At 52.9% G+C, this 18816-nt stretch overlaps 1 protein-coding gene across 4 annotated transcripts in view; it reads right to left on the bottom strand.

Annotated features, from left to right (window-relative positions):
- Nucleotides 1-1126: 1126 nt before the first annotated feature.
- frmpd3 (FERM and PDZ domain containing 3) overlaps nucleotides 1127-18816 on the bottom strand; it is a 40329-nt gene continuing 22639 nt past the window's right edge. For all 4 annotated transcript variants that reach the window (XM_062963700.1, XM_062963701.1, XM_062963702.1 and 1 more), the window contains 13 exons: nucleotides 17431-17533; nucleotides 17061-17106; nucleotides 16052-16156; nucleotides 15532-15639; nucleotides 15279-15410; nucleotides 14908-15027; nucleotides 14410-14546; nucleotides 14055-14181; nucleotides 13260-13349; nucleotides 12243-12422; nucleotides 10142-10289; nucleotides 8239-9141; nucleotides 1127-5523 (listed from right to left, as the gene is read on the bottom strand). In XM_062963700.1, the coding sequence (XP_062819770.1) occupies nucleotides 2651-5523; nucleotides 8239-9141; nucleotides 10142-10289; nucleotides 12243-12422; nucleotides 13260-13349; nucleotides 14055-14181; nucleotides 14410-14546; nucleotides 14908-15027; nucleotides 15279-15410; nucleotides 15532-15639; nucleotides 16052-16156; nucleotides 17061-17106; nucleotides 17431-17533 (5072 nt within the window). In that variant the 3' untranslated portion in view covers nucleotides 1127-2650. The remainder of the gene's footprint in view (nucleotides 5524-8238; nucleotides 9142-10141; nucleotides 10290-12242; nucleotides 12423-13259; nucleotides 13350-14054; nucleotides 14182-14409; nucleotides 14547-14907; nucleotides 15028-15278; nucleotides 15411-15531; nucleotides 15640-16051; nucleotides 16157-17060; nucleotides 17107-17430; nucleotides 17534-18816) is intronic.

Here is an 18816-nt window from a genome sequence, read left to right as displayed (position 1 = left end):
AGCTTGGCAGCGCTTTAAATGACTTTTATTTATTTATTTATTTATAGCATTTATATTCCATCCTTCTCACCCCGAAGGGGACTCAGGGTGGATTACATTACACATATAGGCAAATATTCAATGCCTTTTAACATAGAACAAAGATAAACATAGGCTCCGAGCGGGGCTCGAACTCATGACCTCCTGGTCAGAGTGATTCATTGCAGTTAATTGCAGCTGGCTTGCTCTCCTGCCTGCGCCACAGCCCGGGCCCATGCTGAGAGATCCTGGGAGTTGTAGTTTGGTGAGGTATGTTGGGTTTGATCCCTGGACTGCACAAGTCATCAGTTTTCTAGTACTCAATAAGTAGCTAGACTAGAGACAGGGCCAAGATCAGGGATTCCTTTCCCCACATTCCTGTGCATGTTTTTTAAAGCATTGCTGTGAGTTTTCAGGGCTATATGGCCATCTTCCAGAAGCATCCTCTCCTGACGTTTTGCCCACATCTATGGCAGGCATCCTCAGAGGTTGTGAGGGAAACTAGGCAAGTGGGGTTTATATATCTGTGGAATGTCCAGGGTGGGAGAAAGGACTGTCTGTTGGAGGCAAGTGTGAATGTTGTAATCAGTCACCTTGATTCTGGAATGCTTCTGGAACACAGAAGCCACACAGTCCGGGAAAACTCACAGCAACCCAGTGATTCCAGCCATGAAAGACTTCAACAACACAAATAATGTGTACTTTAATAAATCTCTTGAACTTCAAGCTTGACTCAGCCATCCTAAAGGTTAAGAGGCTATTCCTGCTCACTACACATACGTTTCTGCTGGCTATGGAGTGTATTCCTGGTACTCTGCTATGTTTTGGTGGAATTATCCTAACTGAGGGTTATTTTTGAGCCTACCAGCTCAGATTTCCCAACAAGGTACCTGCTTGCCCTCTTTGGCAGACAGGGAAGGCTACAGGCCTGTCGAACTACAACTCCCATGATTGCATAGCTTGGGAGCATGACAGTTAAAGTGCATTAAGTTTGCAGTGTGGGTGCACCTTTGGAGGAGCTTGCTCATATCAAGCCCCCACACTCTTTTTGTTTTTTAATTTGGAAAAATCGCTCTCAAGTCAGAAATAAAACACAAGACACTGGAAGTTTTAATATTAAGATTAATATATTTGCTCTCCCTTGTTTGTAAAACAAGACATAAATTTATGTATGTATATATTTTATATATATCTATATCTATTATTTATTATATATATCTATATATAACCTTTATTACTATATATAATATGTACAAACATCTTTTTTTGTTTAAAAAAAAGCACTTTCTTCCGCATGTTCATCAGAGAGAGGCTCAGAGGCCCCACTCCGGCTGCTTGGCAAACAGCAGAGAAGGAGGAGGGAAGCCCCTTTGGTTTGGGGCTGAGAGGAGGCCTCCCCCCCAGAGCCACAGATAGCCCTTGGGGCCAGGAAGCCTCATGGGGGGAGCGGAGGGTGGGGTCTTGGGGGCCACAGTGTGCATCTCCAGGTCAAGTATGAATCGGGTGAAGGGGAGGGGGACAGCCTCCAAATGTACCTCGTATTTCCAAAACAAAACAATCTTAGAGACAAGAGTCTGCAATAGGAACCCTCTTTGAGTCCAGGACCCCTACCCAAAGACTCCCCGGGACCCCCCCATGTGCCGCGACCCACTTCCTCCAGAAAGAGGGAGAAAAGAGGGGAGGGCCGCTGCAGAGATATCTCTCAAATGGGGGAGCAGGGCCAACTCAGTTCATGCTTAGTTTTCGGTTGAGGAAGCCCCCCCCCCCCCCCCCACCAGCAAGAGCTACATCCAGAGTCGGTGCAAGAACAGAAAGACAGACTCATTAGGCACCATGTTACCAAACATTCAAAGAAGGACAGAAGTCCTGAAGGAATTATATTCCCCCTCAACCAAGAGCTAGAAGGGAGTTCGCAAGAATGTGCTTCCACCACCCCGCTCCGCTCCACCACCACCACACCTCTGTGTGTTCGTGTGTGTGTGTGTGAGACGGGGTGGGGTGGGGAAGGGGGTTGGATAATGGGCAGCAATACATTATTTGGCTCCCAGGCTTCAGACCAGCGGCTTCATGTGGAAACGCCAGTCTCCCCTTCCCCTGATCACAGCCGTAGGCGAGGACGGTTTGCCCTGCTGTGACCACTGGCTTCCCTCATTGCCCTCCCCATCACTGAATGAGTGATAGAGAGAAGGGACCCTTTTCTGCTCAAAAACTTGTAAACCCCCCCCCCCTTCCCACCCCCATCTCTCTTTCCCTGGTGGGTCTGGAACGTGCCCAGAGGCTTGGTCAGAACTTGTTCATAGTTCCACCTGCTATTGGCAATGCTTGGGAGGGGGGATTTCTAGGCTTCCTACCACCCACGTGGATGGGGCAAAAATAACCCATATTGTGGCAGGCTTAGTAAACCCACTCCACTGTCTTCCTCAGAGAGAGGAGGCGGGAAAGGGCTGGTGCGGTCAGAGCGACAATCCCACACAAACAAACACTAATTGCTGGTATGCTGCCCAGCACCTAAGGCAGGGGCCTGGCCCATACACTCCCCGCATTCTCCCTCTGCCAACTGCATGCCTAATTCCTTCTCCTGTGGGGGACACCCACGGGCCCCTTCTTGGCACGCTGACACCGTTGGGCAGCCTCACTTGTTCATCAATGTCTTCAAGGAGCGTGTGAACGTGCCCATGACTGATGCCACCGACTGCCGGCCCAGCGGATCGGTGGCTGGGTCCCCCAACCGGTGTGTGGCCGTTCTGGCCGTGGACTCCTCAGCAGCCCTCAGCAAGAAGGTGTAGTTCCTGACCACCTCCTCCACCTTGGCCAGCAAAGCCTGGCGCTGGGCCTCGGAGCGCACCACGTGCACCAGCCGCACAAAGGTCTCGATCAGGCTGCCCAGGACCTGGAAGCTGCTGGTGATGGCCAGGAGCATGTGAGCAGGGCTCTTGTCTACGGCAGCCACACGCCGGCAAGAGGCCCGGAACTCCTTGAACCGGAGGGCCAGCTCCTGCTTGCGCTCGATCAGCTGCGGGAGGCAGGGCTTGCCCTCATCCCGGGCCTCAGGGTTCGCGGCGCACTGCCTCAGGACAGTCAGGAGCTCGCTGGTGTCCAGCTGGGCGGCCAGGAAGCCGTCAGGCAATGCGTAGGTCCGGCCTTTCAAGGCGTGGATTTTGGCCAGACTGCCCTCTAAGGTGGAGGTCCGCAGGTCTATCTCCTGGGTCTGGTGGCTGTCGGGGCTACTGCAGGCTGTGGCGTCCAGCACCTGGAGGGTCCGGCTGACCACAGGAACAACCTGGCTGTCGAGCTGCATGCCGGGCAGGATCTGCACAGGGATGGAGTAGGATAGCTCATCCTTCTCACTTCCTTCGTCTGCTGTGTCGCACTTCCGGTAGTAGAAACAATAGCGGATGGAGCAGCAGCGCTCGCTGCCAGATCCCTCCTCTTCTTCCTCCTCTTCCTGCGCACCTTCCTCCGGCAGCCGACCATGATTGGGGTAGACGTCCTCTGTGAGTGGGAAGGGACCCCGGTGGACCTTCTCCTGGGTCGCCACTGGGACGCAGGAGGGATCTGTGGATTCCTGGGCTTTGCTCGTTGGTGGAGGACCATGGGCCTCAGCGTCGCTTTCCTTCAGCTGTGATTTGGTTGCCAGGTGGATGCTCCGATAGCCCTCCGGGGCTGGAGGGTTTGGCTCCACCTTATCTATTTCACCCACACTGTAGCGACGCATCAGCTTCTTGTATTGGGGGGCTCCAAGGCACTCTCCTCGGGAGGCACATGTCGTCAAGCAAGACAAACCATTCTCGGGATCGGAGCGGCGGCAGTACCTGGCCTCCAGGCTGGTAGAGCGGATGCGGGCGCCCTTGGAGGGGCTCCGGATGTGGGTCCCCCGCAGGGGCTCCCCGTGCTGCTCCCGGAGGCCTCTCTCCCGCCCACGCCTCTCTGCATCTGGAACCTGGCTGGCCTGCGGCCTCCCCCCGCGGCTCAGGCGCTTGCAGTCACAGCTGCGGCGCTGCTCCCTGGACAAGCCGGGCATCTTCTGGATGGGGCTGGTCCTGAGCTGGCAGGCGCAGTGGCCCCCAGGGCCGGAGGGGACCAGGTGGTCCGGCAGCACTGGGGGTGGCAGCGGCAGTGGGAGGGCCTCCCCGGACTTAGCCTTTGGCTTCAGCAGCTCTTCCAAGAACTCCAGTTCATACTGCTTCACCTTCTGCAGCTGGGCCTGGCGCTCATCTGTCTCCTTCCTGAGCCGGGCAGGGAAGGTGGCGGAAAAGAGGTTGCGCAGCCGAAAAGAGGCCTTGGGCACTTTGGGCTTTGCGGGAACGTCAGCCTCCGGCAGAGTGACTGCCAAGACTTTCTCAGGCTTCACCAAAGGCACAGGACTGGTGGCCACGCTCTCAGCCCTGGGCCCCAGCTGGGCTTGCCCTTTGAGCTCTTCATTTTCAGGACCCTGGAGGATGCCCTCATTCTTGGCACTTGGAGGCCTCAGGGAGATCCCTTCAGCCTGCAGGCCTCTGGCACTTGTCTCCTGCTGGCTGCATTCCCCTCGGCCCATGGAAGCAGTCTGTCTGTGGCTGGTTGTACCAGCAGCCTCTGTGGGCCCTTTCTGGCTCCCCAACCGCTCCACTGGCTCCTGTTTTCTCTTGGGACCTGGTCTATCCTCCTCACCTGGGGAGCGGGGAGGAGCACCCATTTTCGCCCCTGGGGGACAGAGAGGGGCTCCGTCTTGCACTGTTAAGGGGACCTTGGGGTCAGGGGCAGGCTGGCCCAGGGACATCAGCCTCTGAGGGCCAGGCTTGCTGCCAGCCGGTTGCCTACAACTGTGGCTGTCACTGGACATGGCACTTTCTCTTGGGGGAGCCATAGGGGAAGATAAAGGAGACGAGGAACAGGCCTTGCGGCTGACCATTTGCTGCAGAGCTGCTGAGAGGAGGGCCGGGGTCATCCGGCCATGGGCATCCAGGAACAGTGTGGGACTCAGCCGGACCTCTGTGGGCCTCTTCTCCTGCGGTCCCTGCAGATTGCTGAGAGAAGCCACTGTGCTGCATGGAGAAGCCTCGGAGGCTGTCGGATGGAGGACAGAGCCCCTGTGCTCAGGGGAAGACGGTGGCAGTGGTGTGCCTTTGCTCCTGCTCTCCCCGGCCGGCTGGGGGGCTGCTGGATGGGTGGCCAAGGTACTGCTCTGTCCCAGCTGGGAGGGCCCCGGCTTGCTCTGGCTGCAGACAGCGCTGGCTTCTTGGCTTGAGCTGGCCGGCTTTGGAAGGCAGCTGGACTCTGGCCGCCGGAGAACATACGGTGGTGAGGTGAGGACGGCTTGCGCAGCGCAGCCTTGGAGGCGGAACGGGAGGTCCTTCCTGGCCAGCAGGCCCTCCTTGTTGATGTGCTGGGCCAGGAAGAAGGCAGCATTCTGGTGCTGCTTCATGGCCGAAACCACCTCTGAAACGTCCGGGATCTCTGAAGAGGTGGTCTCGTGGCCGGAGTCAAGAGAGGACTCAGGGGTGATGGCAGCCAGAACAATCAGCCCTAGAGAGAAAGAGAGAGAAGCTGGGGTCAGAATAATGTGTTTATCTTTTTTCTGTCTCATGGCAGTTCCCTCACGAGCCAGATTTGGGTGGCAGGAGAACAGGTTGCCCGTTCACATGCCTCCTACCGCAAGCTGAGAGCTGGCTGGCTCCATGGGGTTAAGGCTCAGGCACAGGGAGGAAGTCATGCTATGCCATCCCAAGGGCATCAGCATGTCGGTAGTTGCTGCCTGTGGCCACTTTTGTTGAATGACCTTATGTGTGTATGAGTTCAGAGAGGTTCTGCACCTTGTCCCCCTTCCTGGGATGCCTAATTCCCTGAAGAAGAAGAAAGCTAAAGACCCCAGGCCCCACTCCTGCTTTGGATCTTTACTTTGCACTGAAGACAGACTATGTGACTCATTGCTAACAGAAAAAAGAAAGGTTGTAAATATCCCTGTTTGGAACTTGTTAAAGAGGAAAGGGTGGATATGTGCTCTCAGCAACCCCCAGATAAGTCAGTTTATTAGTGAAGGAAGGCAGAGAGAAGGAAAAGGTCTCTAAAATAACACCCACAAGAGACTGAGTAAGAGAGTAACATTTAGAAGGGTCACGGGAGCATTTGGTAGAGGAATGCCCAGCTTCCCTGACTAGGCGTCTTTTAAAGGTCAGGCTGTGACCCAGGGAAAGAGCTACCGTCTTGCCAGAAGGAATGTCTCCACCTGCAGATCTGGGAGAAACACTTAAGGAGTGCATGGGGCACAACTCTGTGAAGAAGCTCAGCGCTCAGCCCCAAGGGTTTGTGCCCACACAAACAGGGTGTTCTTTGTTCCCTTTGGAGGAACCTGATCAGGGCAGCTCATCTGTTCTCTCCTTCAAGACAGTGCTTCCTGGGACTCCTCTTCTTGACATTGAAGCATGTGAGGCTGTCATGAATAGTTCTGCCCACCGATTCGTGAATTTGCAGAGATTTCTTCAGACTCTTCAAGATTTTCAGTCATGCAGCAAAAATGGCTCAGAACTTCACCACCAGCTGTGACCCTTTGGCAGGTTGGAGTGGGTTGGCTACACTGTGAGCTCCCTTCCCTCTATGGCTGCCCATCAGTTTGACCTTTCCCCCTTCGAGCTAATGTTCGGGGGTGGGCCTCCCTTGACAGGCAGGTGCAGTGACTTGTAGAGAGTGAGGAGGGGTACCTAGGGGTACCTCCTCACTCTCGGTTTTGCTGAGCGGCAGAGGCAGCCAGAGGGTGAGAACTCTACTTTAGAACTTCTGCCTGTGGTCAGCCTTACCAAACATCCTGGATGTGGGCCCCACAGCTGTGCAATCTCACCTGAAGCCAGCCATCACTGGCCTTCTGTTACACCCTGTCTTGCAGACATGCAGCGGATGGTGTTTGTATTGCAGCCTTACCATCGTCTTAAGAGTTTTTTGGGTTCGGGGAATTTTGCCATCACCTTTGCAAGGGAATTTTTTTTGGCTCTTGGAGGGTCTTTTGGGTTCAGGGTGGATTGGGCTATTTTAGTTTGGGTCTGGGTTCTGGGTCGGGGTAAGTCAGGAAAGCCTATGAACTAGACAAGCTCTAGGCTCTGGGTTTATGTGCAATCCACCTATGTTAAGCCAATCAATAAGGTCTTGGCATTATAGGACTTTTACCAACATGGATAGAGATACCTCACCATCATGAGAAAAAACACACACCCCCACAAAGACCCTAGCTGCATTCCTGTGCTGAAACAGTATCCAGATGACTCCTTAATCGTGGGGATCTGGAGATCTCTGAGAGGGCATAAAGAATGGACGTTATGGGGAGGTAATCAGGAGCTGGGTTGGGGAGGGGGATGGTAACTAGACCCATATAGGTCCTTTTTAACTTATGGAATTGTACAACATCATGATTCCAATTTGGGCCAGCAGCTTAAACACTCTGACTCAGACAGTACCTTAGCCCTGTTGGCTTGCCACAAACTGCCCATTTACGTTTAACGTTTTAACAGTTTACTATTATTAGATCTATTAGTAAACATGTCTTAAATGTTTGAGTTACATATTTACATTTCTAATTTTGTTATATTTGAGTTGTTAAGTACATCTGATGTTGTTTGTTTTATTGTTTATGATTTGATCTGTTTGTTATGTTATGCAGGCATTGAATGTTTACCAATTTTTTCTTGCAAATGTTGCAAGGCCTAAATGTTTTATATGTTGTGCCTGTGATTGCTATCACAGTTTTATTGGTTTAATACCTTTCATTCTATTGTTATATGTTGTTGACTTGATATGTGATGTTATATGCGAGGCATTGAATTTTACCATTGATTATGCCATGAACCGGGAGCCCTTGGTAGTTTATTGGGTTAAACTGCTGAGCTGCTCAACTTGCTGAATGAAAGGTTGGTGGTTCGAATCTGAGGAGCGGGGTGAGTCCTGCTATTAATCCCAGCTTCTGCCAGCCTAGCAGGTTGAAGACATGCAAATGTGACTAAATCAATAGGTATTGCTCCGACGGGAAGGTAAGGGCACTCTATGTAGTCATACTGGCCACATGATTTTGGAGGTGTCTATGGAAAATGCCGGCTCTTCAGCTTAGAAATAAAGATGAATACCAACTCCAGGCTTCGGACACAACTAGACTTAATGTCTGGGGAAAACCTTTACCTTTGCTGTGAACCAATTTGAGTCCCTCCTATGGTGAGGAAAATGTTATATAAGTGCAGTAAATAAATATAGAAATAATACCTGCTGTCTGCTGAGGCGGGGGGTGTGGCCCGTCTTCTGAGGCAGCCAGAGCCTCCAGCGCCTGAAGGGTGGAGACCAGGGCATCGTCCAGGTCCTGTGCGTGGTCCTCGACCGTCCTGGGCTGCACACTGTCGATGAGCGTCACTGGAATCTCGTCATAGAGGATCCCGCAGAGGTGTCTCCCAGGCTCCTTATTCTGTGCTGCTGCTGCTGCTGCCGCCGCTGCTGCCCGCCGCTTGGAGTCATCCTCATCGGAACTGTTGTCTCGGAAGCCTGGTGGGGGGGCAGCAATGGCTGGGAGGAGGGCTGTGGTCTCATCGTCCTCATCCTCCTCGTCGCTCCCAGGCGGAGGGAGGGACGTCAGGTCCACTGCTGTGTTGCTGTCACGGGGGGCACCGGGGTTGCCGCCTTTGCGGGAGGTGGAGGGGGCAGATGAGGCAGTGGTGCTGGTCCCCCGGCCCCCCTTGACTTTGGCTTTGCAAGAGTCACAGAAGAACTGGACGGAGCGGCGGCGATGGCCGTGATGGCCATCCATGGTGTGTGCGCGTGCACGGTTGGCCCGGCGCTCCCGGTCCAGCCCGTCTGGGTCGTAGTCCTGGGGGGCTCCCTCGCAGTCCGTCCCGGAGCTCTTGGAGGTGGGGTCTGACTTGGTCCGAGGCCGAGACTCCTCAAAGAAGATCAGGTTTTCATTGACATCCGTGGCCCGGCTCTTGTGCTCCTTTCTCTGCTCCCGCATGTGCAGGTAGCAAACGCGGACGAGCTCCGGGTCCGGGGCCACGGGATCTCGGGGGCCACGATCGACGACGGGGACGGGGACAGCGCCACCCAGGAACCCGCTCTCTTTCTTTCCCAGGTGCCCCGTGGGGAGAGACCGGTGGCTAGCAGGCAGCGCGTTGGGGTGATCTGAAGGGGAAAGGGAAGGATGGAAGGGGAGTTAGGACTCCACTGGGGCCAAAGAAGGCTTCTTGCCTCCTGCTCAATGGGGTGACTTGGGGGACTGGCAGCAGGGTTATGATCTCTCCTAGCCATGCATGCACATCTCTCTCACACACACCTGTATATCTACCTTCTAGATCAATTCTGAATACTCCCTTTCCCAAAACAAAGCGAATGTCCCATCCTTCCCGGGCAGCAAGGAATCCAAACAGCAGGGTGTTGGGGAAAATGAGCTGTGACCAAACAGCAGGGCAAGAAAAGGGTGAATGTGGTACTGTTCCTATCAGGCTTGGAAGAGGCTTCCCACCCAATCACACATTCTTCAAAAATGGCCCTGAAGTGGGGTCTCCCCGACCCCTGGAGAGAGAGTTGCTGGGCGCTTCTAACCGCTCAGTTTCCGCACCAGTGGCAATCCTTTGCAGTGCCTAATGTATCTATAGCTTCCCACGGGCATGTGACTGCCTCTCTGGATTTTGGAGCCTGGGGATTCTCAGCATCTGTATTCTGCTGAGTGTTAGAGGAGCAGAATTATGCATGTGGTGCATCTGACCAAATGCGTGTGCACGGTTGTTTATTTCTCAGTGCATGCTGCACCTTTGCATGATTTACAGCCTCCCAGTTCTGCATTGGGGTGGCATTTTGCAACCAGGGTGCAACTCCATACGCACAATCTGACTCTATATTCTTTTGGTGCAGGATTCTCCCCTCTCTCCCTCCTCCTCCACACACATACAGAAACTCCCCTTTGGATCAGTCTCCCTCCAGCCACATTGTTGGAGAGGGGCAGAAGGGAGCCAGCCAAAGGCAGGGGAAGCAGGAGAACTTCTTTTTCTGCCCATGCAATTTGAGAGGGGGGGGCAATTCCGGCCAATTCACCTCACCTATCATCCCCAGCTGAGCACCAGGCATGGATAGCTTGGGGCAGGAGGAGGAGGCAGCAGGGCAAAGAGGAGAGGCTGAAACGTACCTGCCTTGATAAGAGGGGTTGACGGGGGCTGGCTGGGCTGTCGGGCAAAGATCATCATCCTCTTGGAGTCCAGCAAAAGACGGCAGTAGCCGGCAATCAGGCAGGCGAAGTTGGTGGCCTCCGGCCATTCCATCAGAAGCACCAGCGGCTGGGAAGAGAAGATGGAGAAGCCATCAGAAGCAGAGCTGGGGAAGCGGGAAGCAAGGCAGCGGGAAAGGAGGAGGCAGCAGTCTCCGGCAGGAGGGAGGAATGCAATGCCACCTGAATCCCTGGAGGAGGGCACCAATCTGGCTGCTGTGCGGAGGAGGGCGGGAGGGAGGGAGAGGGAGGGGGTGGGAGAAAGGCAAGTTGCAGGGCTTTTTGGGGAGATAGAGCAGCAGTGGTGTGGCCAGAGGGGGGGGGGGAGTTGGTGCACCAGGAAGAATTGAAGGGCAGGGCTCCCAGGACTGGGAGGGGAGGGGAGGGGAGAGGGCAATGTAACCCTCCCGCCAACTTTCTGATTTGGCATAATAATAATAATAATAATAATAATAATAATAATAATAATAATAATAATATATAATCTCCTCAAAGCACAGTAGACAAAAAACCAGTACAAGAAAACCACACTGCAAACTAGAGCTGACAGTTGACACAACAAAACATTGCATGGAAAGTTCCTTGACAAAATTGAAGGAAAAGCTGATAAGGAGAAGACCTGGCTCTGGCTCACTAAATGGGACCCTGAAGAAGGAGACAGAAGGCCTGATCCTTGCAGCCCAGGAGCAAGCCATCAGAACAAGGGCAATTAAGGCCAAGATCGAAAAATCAGCTGATGATCCAAAATGCAGACTGTGCAAGGAAACCGACAAAACCATTGATCATATCCTCAGCTGCTGTAAGAAAATCGCACAGACAGACTACAAACAGAGGCACAACTATGTGGCCCAAATGATTCATTGGAACTTATGCCTCAAGTATCACCTGCCAGCAGCAAAGAACTGGTGGGATCACAAACCTGCAAAAGTATTGGAAAATGAGCACGCAAAGATACTGTGGGACTTCCGAATCCAGACTGACAAAGTTCTGGAACACAACACACCAGACATCACAGTTGCGGAAAAGAAAAAGGTTTGGATCATTGATGTTGCCATCCCAGATGACAGTCGCATTGACGAAAAACAACAGGAAAAACTCAGCCACTATCGGAACCTCAAGATTGAACTTCAAAGACTCTGACAGAAACCAGTGCAGGTGGTCCCAGTGGTGATCGGCACACTGGGTGCCATGCCAAAAGATCTCAGCCGGCATTTGGAAACAATAGACATTGACAGGATTACGATCTGCCAACTGCAAAAGGCCACCCTACTGGGATCTGCACGCATCATCCGAAAATACATCATGCACTCCCAGACACTTGGGAAGTGTTCGACTTGTGATTTTGTGATACGAAATCCAGCATATCTATCTTGTTTGCTGTGTCATATAATAATAATAATAAAAACAAAAACATTATTTATATTCCGCCCTATCTCCCCGGAGGAACTCAATGCTGATTCCAAACATAAAAGGCAAACATTCAATGCCCGAACACAACAACAATACACCCATAATAACAAAAAAATAACAACATATAATAAAAAATTATAGCTCAACAACTAAAATTAAATTAAAAACACAACCTGTTATATCATACATAAAACAAAACATCAAACAGAAGCATTGATTTCCCAGTTCCTTGTGGGCAAATAGACTGATCATTGCTCAAGATGTCTATTGAGTTGGTGGGGCGAACAGGGCACGGATAGGGATGGTTGCTATTAATCAGATGTATAATGGTAGTATTGCCATGTACTCCTTTATAGTGAGCAAAGGGAAGGAGGAAGAGAATGAACAAGGTTCCTAAGGCTCAGGAGAGCCTCCAGTTCATCCCACTCCTGAAGACAACAAGTGGCAGGCTTCCTCCTTGTGTCCCTGACTGTCCCTTCCTCCTCGTTGGCTTTGCTTTGGTCAAGCTCTGTTCCCAGTGCTTGGCCAGTCCAGGGGGATCTCCAAAGAGCCCCAACCCCATCAGTGCTGAAGGATGCAGTCAGAGTGTGGAGAGGGGCTGTGGGAGACCTACCTTGGCATCTAGGATGCTGGTCTCCACCCGCGCCACCCCCTGGTTTTCCCGGAAGAGCTGGATCTTGCTGACTTTGCTGAATTCGGACAGCACAGTTGTGAGGTTGGTTTTCAGGTCTATGACGTGGCTGATGCCGTGACGGGGGCCCACCAGGAGCGTGGTGGCCGGCTGCTTCTCGTCCTGGAAGAGCCAACAGTAGGGTTAGGGAGGGTTGAGGGGCAGGCAGGTGGGCAGCATTGCCAGGAGCCTGGCCACTGTCCCTTCCGTGGAGTTAAAGGTTAGGAGGGCGGAGTATTAAACTACACTAAGTAAAGGTAAAGGTTTCCCCTGACGTTAAGTCCAGTCATGTCTGGCTCTGGAGGCTGGTGCTCAACTCCATTTCTAAGCCGAAGAGCCAGCATTGTCCATAGACACCTCCAAGGTCATGTGGCCGGCATGACTGCATGGAGCGCCGTTACCTTCCCGCCGGAGCAGTACCTATTGATCTACTCATGTTGGCATGTTTTCGAACTGGTAGGATGGCAGAAGCTGGAGCAACAGCGGGCGCTCACTCTGCTCCCAGGATTTGAACCTGGGACCTTTTGGTCTGCAAGTTCAGCAGCTCAGTGCTTTAACACACTTCGCCACCGGGGCTCCTTTAAACGACACTATGCAACACAATTTGAAAAAAAAATCTGTTCCTGGTTTGAAAGTGTTATTTCCTGTTTAACTGTGCAAGCTTGCTAATTGCACCCAACTGCATTAGTTTAACAGACAGCAGTTCTTTCTCCCACACAGAACATTCCACAAGTATATATGCTCCACTTGCTTGACTACCATCAGATATCTGGAGATGCCAGCCACAGATGCAGGCAAACCACCAGGAGAAAATACTGCTAGAACACAGGCACACAGTCCGGAAACCACACAACACCCCGGTGATTCTGGCCGTGAAACCCTTTGACAATACTTTAAGACATGCATTGCAAGTTCCCCAGGCCCTCTCCCTCCCTCCCTGTTTAGCCTTGATGACCATACCAGTCCCACGGTGTTGAAGAGGACGCCCGCAAAGGTTGGCAGCTCATTCAGGATGCGCAAGTACTGGAGCTTTGCTTGGGTGGTGGAGACCTGCAGAGGAGACACATTGGGGGGGTGCAGAGGTAAGCCATTCCCCGTCACTGGAGGGCAGGCCCTTCCATGCTCAGCGGGGGGTGAAGCCTCTGGGCATCCCATTGAGGGATACCATGGGGGAACAGAGAGGGGCTGTGTTGGGGGGTTGCATAGAGAAGGCCTGCCTTGAGATGCTGCCACCAGAAGGAGAGGTGGAAGGGACCTCAGCTGTTTCCTTCTTACAGTGGAAAGAACTGCCCCGCTCCCAAAAAAAGAAATACAGAAAGAATTGCCAGTATGTTCTCCTTCAAAAGCCGCTGTTCAAAATGAATCAGTGGAGGGGAAATGAGCTCAAGACTTTGATGTTGTGACAGGTACATTTTTCATAATAGATCAGCCTATTAAATTTATCTTAAGACAGAAAACGCAACAGATTAAGTGTAAACTCTTTCAAGTGCCTTTTGATCCACCTTTCAGTCTTAATTATCTCAAGGGATATGGGTGACAGAGCAAGGCAGCATATAGTGTGCTTGGGGGGGGGGCACCTTTGGGTGCTACGAAGCAGCCAAGCATTTTTGCCACAAGGAAGGCTTTTGGTGGGTGAGGCTTTTGTTGTTGCTTTCATTGTGGCACTATTAACTAGCGAGTCCTCCCCTGAATCGTTGGTCTGTCAATGAGGTGGGGGTGCATTGTGATGACGAGGGAGCGCATGGAGCGTCTTGCCTTGGTGCCGCAGGGCGGCTGGTTCTGGTGGGCCTTCAGCTGCTGGGAGAGGGACTTCCGCAGGCTCTTGTCCTTGATGCCCTGCAGCAGCGAAGGGGGCAGGAAGGGCTCCAGGCCCCACTCCTTCCTGGAAAGAGCGGGAGGAGCAGCCTCAGCACCCACAGAAGAGGCGGGCCCTTCCTTTACTCCAGAGATCCAGGGGCTCCTTGCTGGTCTCCTGGGCTTCTTTTGGGCCCCAAAATGCCTGTCTGCCCCCCTCCCTGCTCTTCCCCATGACCAAATGGCCCCATGGCACCGCAAGCCCTGCCTCCCTCCCTCTCTCTCACCATCCGCAAGGCTAGTGCAAAAGACTCACTCGACGTTTTTGAGGGAGACCTTCTGGCTGGGGCGTGTGGCAGAGACGGTGATGTAAATGTGCAGGGCGGTCAGGCCCAGAAGCATCTCCGGCTTCGGCTCCATGCCAAACCGCTCCCGGATCACGTCGTTCCGGCTCTGGCGGAGAGGAGAGGGAGCCAGTCAGGGCCTGAGTTAATGGAAGAGTCCCACCCACCGCTGCTGCCCCTCGGGTCTTGGTCCTCTTTGTTACCCTACCCATCCTCTTTTATGCCTCACTCATCTGAGATAGCTGAGCGGCCCTGACTACTCAAAGGTGGCTGGCTAGCTGGCTGGAGTCAAGGGAGGGACTTGCCCAAAACACACATGGTCTTGTGGCCAAAGCAATAAGAGCCATAACTGCCAGATGCATCCAGAAAGAAGGGCTGCCCAGCAGATGGTGGGGTGGGCCTGGCATTGGCTGCCTCTGGGGCAGGAAATGCCCCTCTACTCCCCTGCAATCTACTCCTTCTCCTCTCACCTGGATGTAGAGGTACTCAAAGGCAGCTGGATCTCTCCGTAGCAGCTCCACTGGTTCTTTGGGGAAGAAGCTGACACGGAAGAGGCATCGCATGCCCTGGTAGTGGGTCCTCTGCACCACCTGCAAAGCCACAGGATGAGAGAGTGGCAGTTGGAGCATGGAACAGCATTCTCTGAGTCAGGAGGGAGGCCGTGGGGGACATTTCCAAGGTCTGGATCCTATTCCGGTCCTCAGGAGCCCATGGGCAAGAAGAGGAGAGGCACTGCCCTCATGGTAGGAGATTTGCCTGCAGCTCTGGCCCATCTGGTCCATCTCCTTATTGATGGGAATGGTTTTGCTCCCCCCCCCCCCCCAAAGACTCAGCTGCTTACGTGGGCCAGTGGCTGCTTATCTTGAAGCAGAAGGAACTTGTGGCTCTGCTCAGGGCTGGAGTACTCCAGAACCAGCGAGAAGTGCTCAATGTACCTCAGGGAAAGCCGGTCCTGCAGCGTCATCATCACGTCCTGGTGACACAAAGGAAAGGACGTGGGGGTGTGCCCAGAGTGGGACGCAGACCCAGTGAAAACCCAAGGGGCCCCAGGAAGGATGGGGAGAGGAATTTACCCTCCTCCAGCATTTGCCTACCTTGACCGTGGTCCGGCCATCGAAGGTGAAAGACTTGATCTGCCCGTTCTCGAGGAAAACCTTCAGAACATTGGGAATGAGGAGCAGGGCCTCCTTCTTCAGCATGTCCTGCAAAGGGAAGGGTGGCATCACGGCACGCATAGGGCTCCAGCAATCAAAGCACCAGCAAGGCCAAGCATGGCACAGCAGATGCATCCAAGGAGGGCAAATAGGAGGAAGAGGGAGGCAAAAGTGCGGGTGCTTGACCATCATTTAACACCAGCTTTGTCCTTGTAAACGAGGGACCGCTCAGCCCAGTGGGAAAGGAGCCTTAGCAGCAGTACCTCCTCTCTTTGCCAGTGGGTGCCCCTTACAGAGCCGAGAACGCTCCATCTCTCCCATTAGGAGGTCAGAAAGGGGTCTCACTGGGTGACTGTGTGGCAGGAGAGGCACTGAGCCAAACAGGAGGCTGGCACATGGCAAGGCAGCCGCTGAGCCTGGATGGAGGGTGGCTTTAATTGGGGGAGGAGGGGTCACTCACTGGATCTGTCTCGCCAATGGTGACCTGTTCTGAAAAGCGAACCTTCACAGGATTGGAGCGAAGCTTTGCCTTCTTGGCGGCGCTGATGAAAGCAGACTTTGGGGACTGGAAGAGAAGGCAATCACATTACCTCCAGTGCTGGACAGAGGACTTCTCCGTGGATGCATATTAGGGGAACCCCCCACCCCCAAAACCCCACTCGCAGAATGGCCCTAAGTCTGGCTACTGCCTGCTTTGCTGAACCCTGCAGCTTAATCCTCCTCCTTAAAGAGGCTGGGGAGATTCTCACAACGCCGTTGATCTCTTTTGTCAAGATCAAAAGGTTCACCAAAGCAGAAACGACAGCGGATCTTCATTGCTGGTGGTGTGACGGTTCAATCCGTTCTGCTTCTTTTGGTTCTGGAGCACCCAGGTCTCCGGCAGCAGTGAAGGCTCCGGTTGCCTGGCACTGAATGCCAATGCTGCCGACTAGTGCTTCTCTGGGGTGGGCCACTGGCACAGCCAGCCAGAAGAGCCCCCTCAACCTCCCAATTTGGCCTTGCCTGGAGGAGCACACTTGCCCTCTCTGCCCCATTCTGGGCTCTGGCCAAGGCTGAGGCTTCCTGCCAAAGGAGCGCAAGGGGAGCATTCCTTCCCTCCAGCCCTCCTCAAGACCCCCATTGGAGCAGCCAAACCAATTTTCCTTACTCCAGTTGGGAAGACCCTTCCATCAAGGAACCTGCCCAGGAAACTACACCTGACTCGGCCTTGTGTTAACAAGGTATCTGCAGAGCAACTTGGAAGGGCCAAAACAAACTTCCCGGGTCACTAGTTCACCGCTGTAAACCTCCTTCTTGCCTGGAGAGCTGCCAGCCTTGAGTGAGCGCCAGCAAATCAGCCAGAGACAAGAAGTGAAGGTGCATGCAATGGTGGAGACTGGCATCTTGGCACTGCCACAGGGGCTCAACAGTCTGGGAGACACCCTTCTCCCCCTCCACCCCCCACTACAAGTCCCAAAGCGGACCCTCACCTGATGAGTCTGCAGCACAGTGAGCACCACGGACTCCTTGGCACTTCTGCAAGAGAAACAGAGAGGAGTGTCGGGGGATTCTGGGTTGGTGGAAGCAGCTCCTGGCAGAAGCACCCAAGGAGCATGGCAGCCCTTGGAGCAGCCTCCATCCAGTGGTCCTCTGGTGCCCACTCATGGCTTGGTGGTTGCTTTCAGGGTTTTTTTGGGAGGGCTCTCTTTTGACATTAGGACCCCCGGCAAGCCACATAGAAGGAACACAGCCCGGAAGGGGGTTCAGTGATGCACTTGCCACAACCCTGGGAAAAAGGAGATCCAGGGGCAACAGAATGGGTGGGGCCAACTGACACATCTGCACACCCCGCACACTTACCTAACGAGTTCTATGAACCTCTCTCTGGGGGCGTCACTCACGTCTTCCTCATTTATGCCCAGGATCTGGTCTCCTGGCAAGAGCTTGTCCTCAGACGGCCCCCCTGCCAAAGAGAGGCCCATCCCCGGTGAGCCGTGTGTGTAAGGCCCCCATTGTGGGGTCTGCTGCTGCACTCACGGTTTCTTTTCCCCCCTATACTATTTTTATCCATTTTTAATTGTTAAATCCCTCCCAACCACACAACCCATCACCCAGACCACATACTTCCACTATATCTTTAACCACAAGCACAATTTTCCTAGCTTCTGTGCAATATTTACATTGGCTTCACCTCCTTTTTCCATTCCATATAAACCCTTGTGCTGGCAGGACTGCTGACTGAAAGGTAGGCATTTCGAATTTGGGGAGAGCAGGGAGAGCTCTTTCTGTCAGCTCCAGCTCCCCATGTGGGGACATGAGAGAAGCCCCCCACTGGATGGTAAAAGATCAAACATCTGGGCATCCCCTGGGTAACATACTTGCAGACTGCCAATGCTCTCACACCAGAAGTGACTTGCAGTTTCTCAAGTCGCTCCTGACACAAAAAATCACATCTGTATTCACTTGAAATGATATTTTAAATAGTTTTTCCCTTATCTTCACTACTGTTGGGAGTCATCCTGGACTACACAAGTCTCATTTAATAGATAGATAGTGGACAGATAGACTGAGGGACACCTCTCTATAATCCCTTGCATGCCCAGAGAGGCTTTGCTGTTTTCTCTCTTCTGTCCTGTTACATCCACCCCTTGCCTTGTTGTGATGTGATCTCTGCAGGGATGAGGTTACACCCTCTATGTAGATTGGAATTTTTATGGCCCAAAGAGAAGGCACAGACCATGCGGTCGGTCAGAATTCCTTCTACGTTCTACTTCCTCCTTTTGTTTCACCAAGAGGATGCATTTTGCCACTCTTGTTAGGCAAAATGTAACTATCTAGAAATCTTTGTTATTTTTACTTGCCTACCTTCCTTAGACCTATCTTAGACAGCTAGTTAGCTCCAGAAACCTTTTCTTATCTACAATGGATTTCTTTTTACCTCAATAAATACTTTTTGAACTTTTAAGTTGACATTGCAATCCTTTGCCATCCTAAAGAAGAAAGGCTTTCCCTAAACTCACCTCACGTAAGTTTCCTGCTGTTTTGGAAGACTGTTTTGGAAGGTGTGCTTCTGCACTCTGCTATTTTCTTGGGAATCTACCTCGCTAAAGAGGGTCATTTTGAGCCTAACAGCTCACAGATTCTCAACAACTACACTCATGGTTTCTAATCTTCCTGCCTTGTGCAGATAGATCAGTGGCTCAGGCCCACCATTGTGCCCTTCGCCTCCTTTTTGCTGCCCTATGC

The sequence above is a fragment of the Anolis carolinensis genome, unplaced genomic scaffold (assembly GCF_035594765.1).
Source record: "Anolis carolinensis isolate JA03-04 unplaced genomic scaffold, rAnoCar3.1.pri scaffold_12, whole genome shotgun sequence".
Lineage (NCBI taxonomy): Eukaryota > Metazoa > Chordata > Lepidosauria > Squamata > Dactyloidae > Anolis > Anolis carolinensis.
This window is presented reverse-complemented; position numbering and strand designations above follow the sequence as displayed.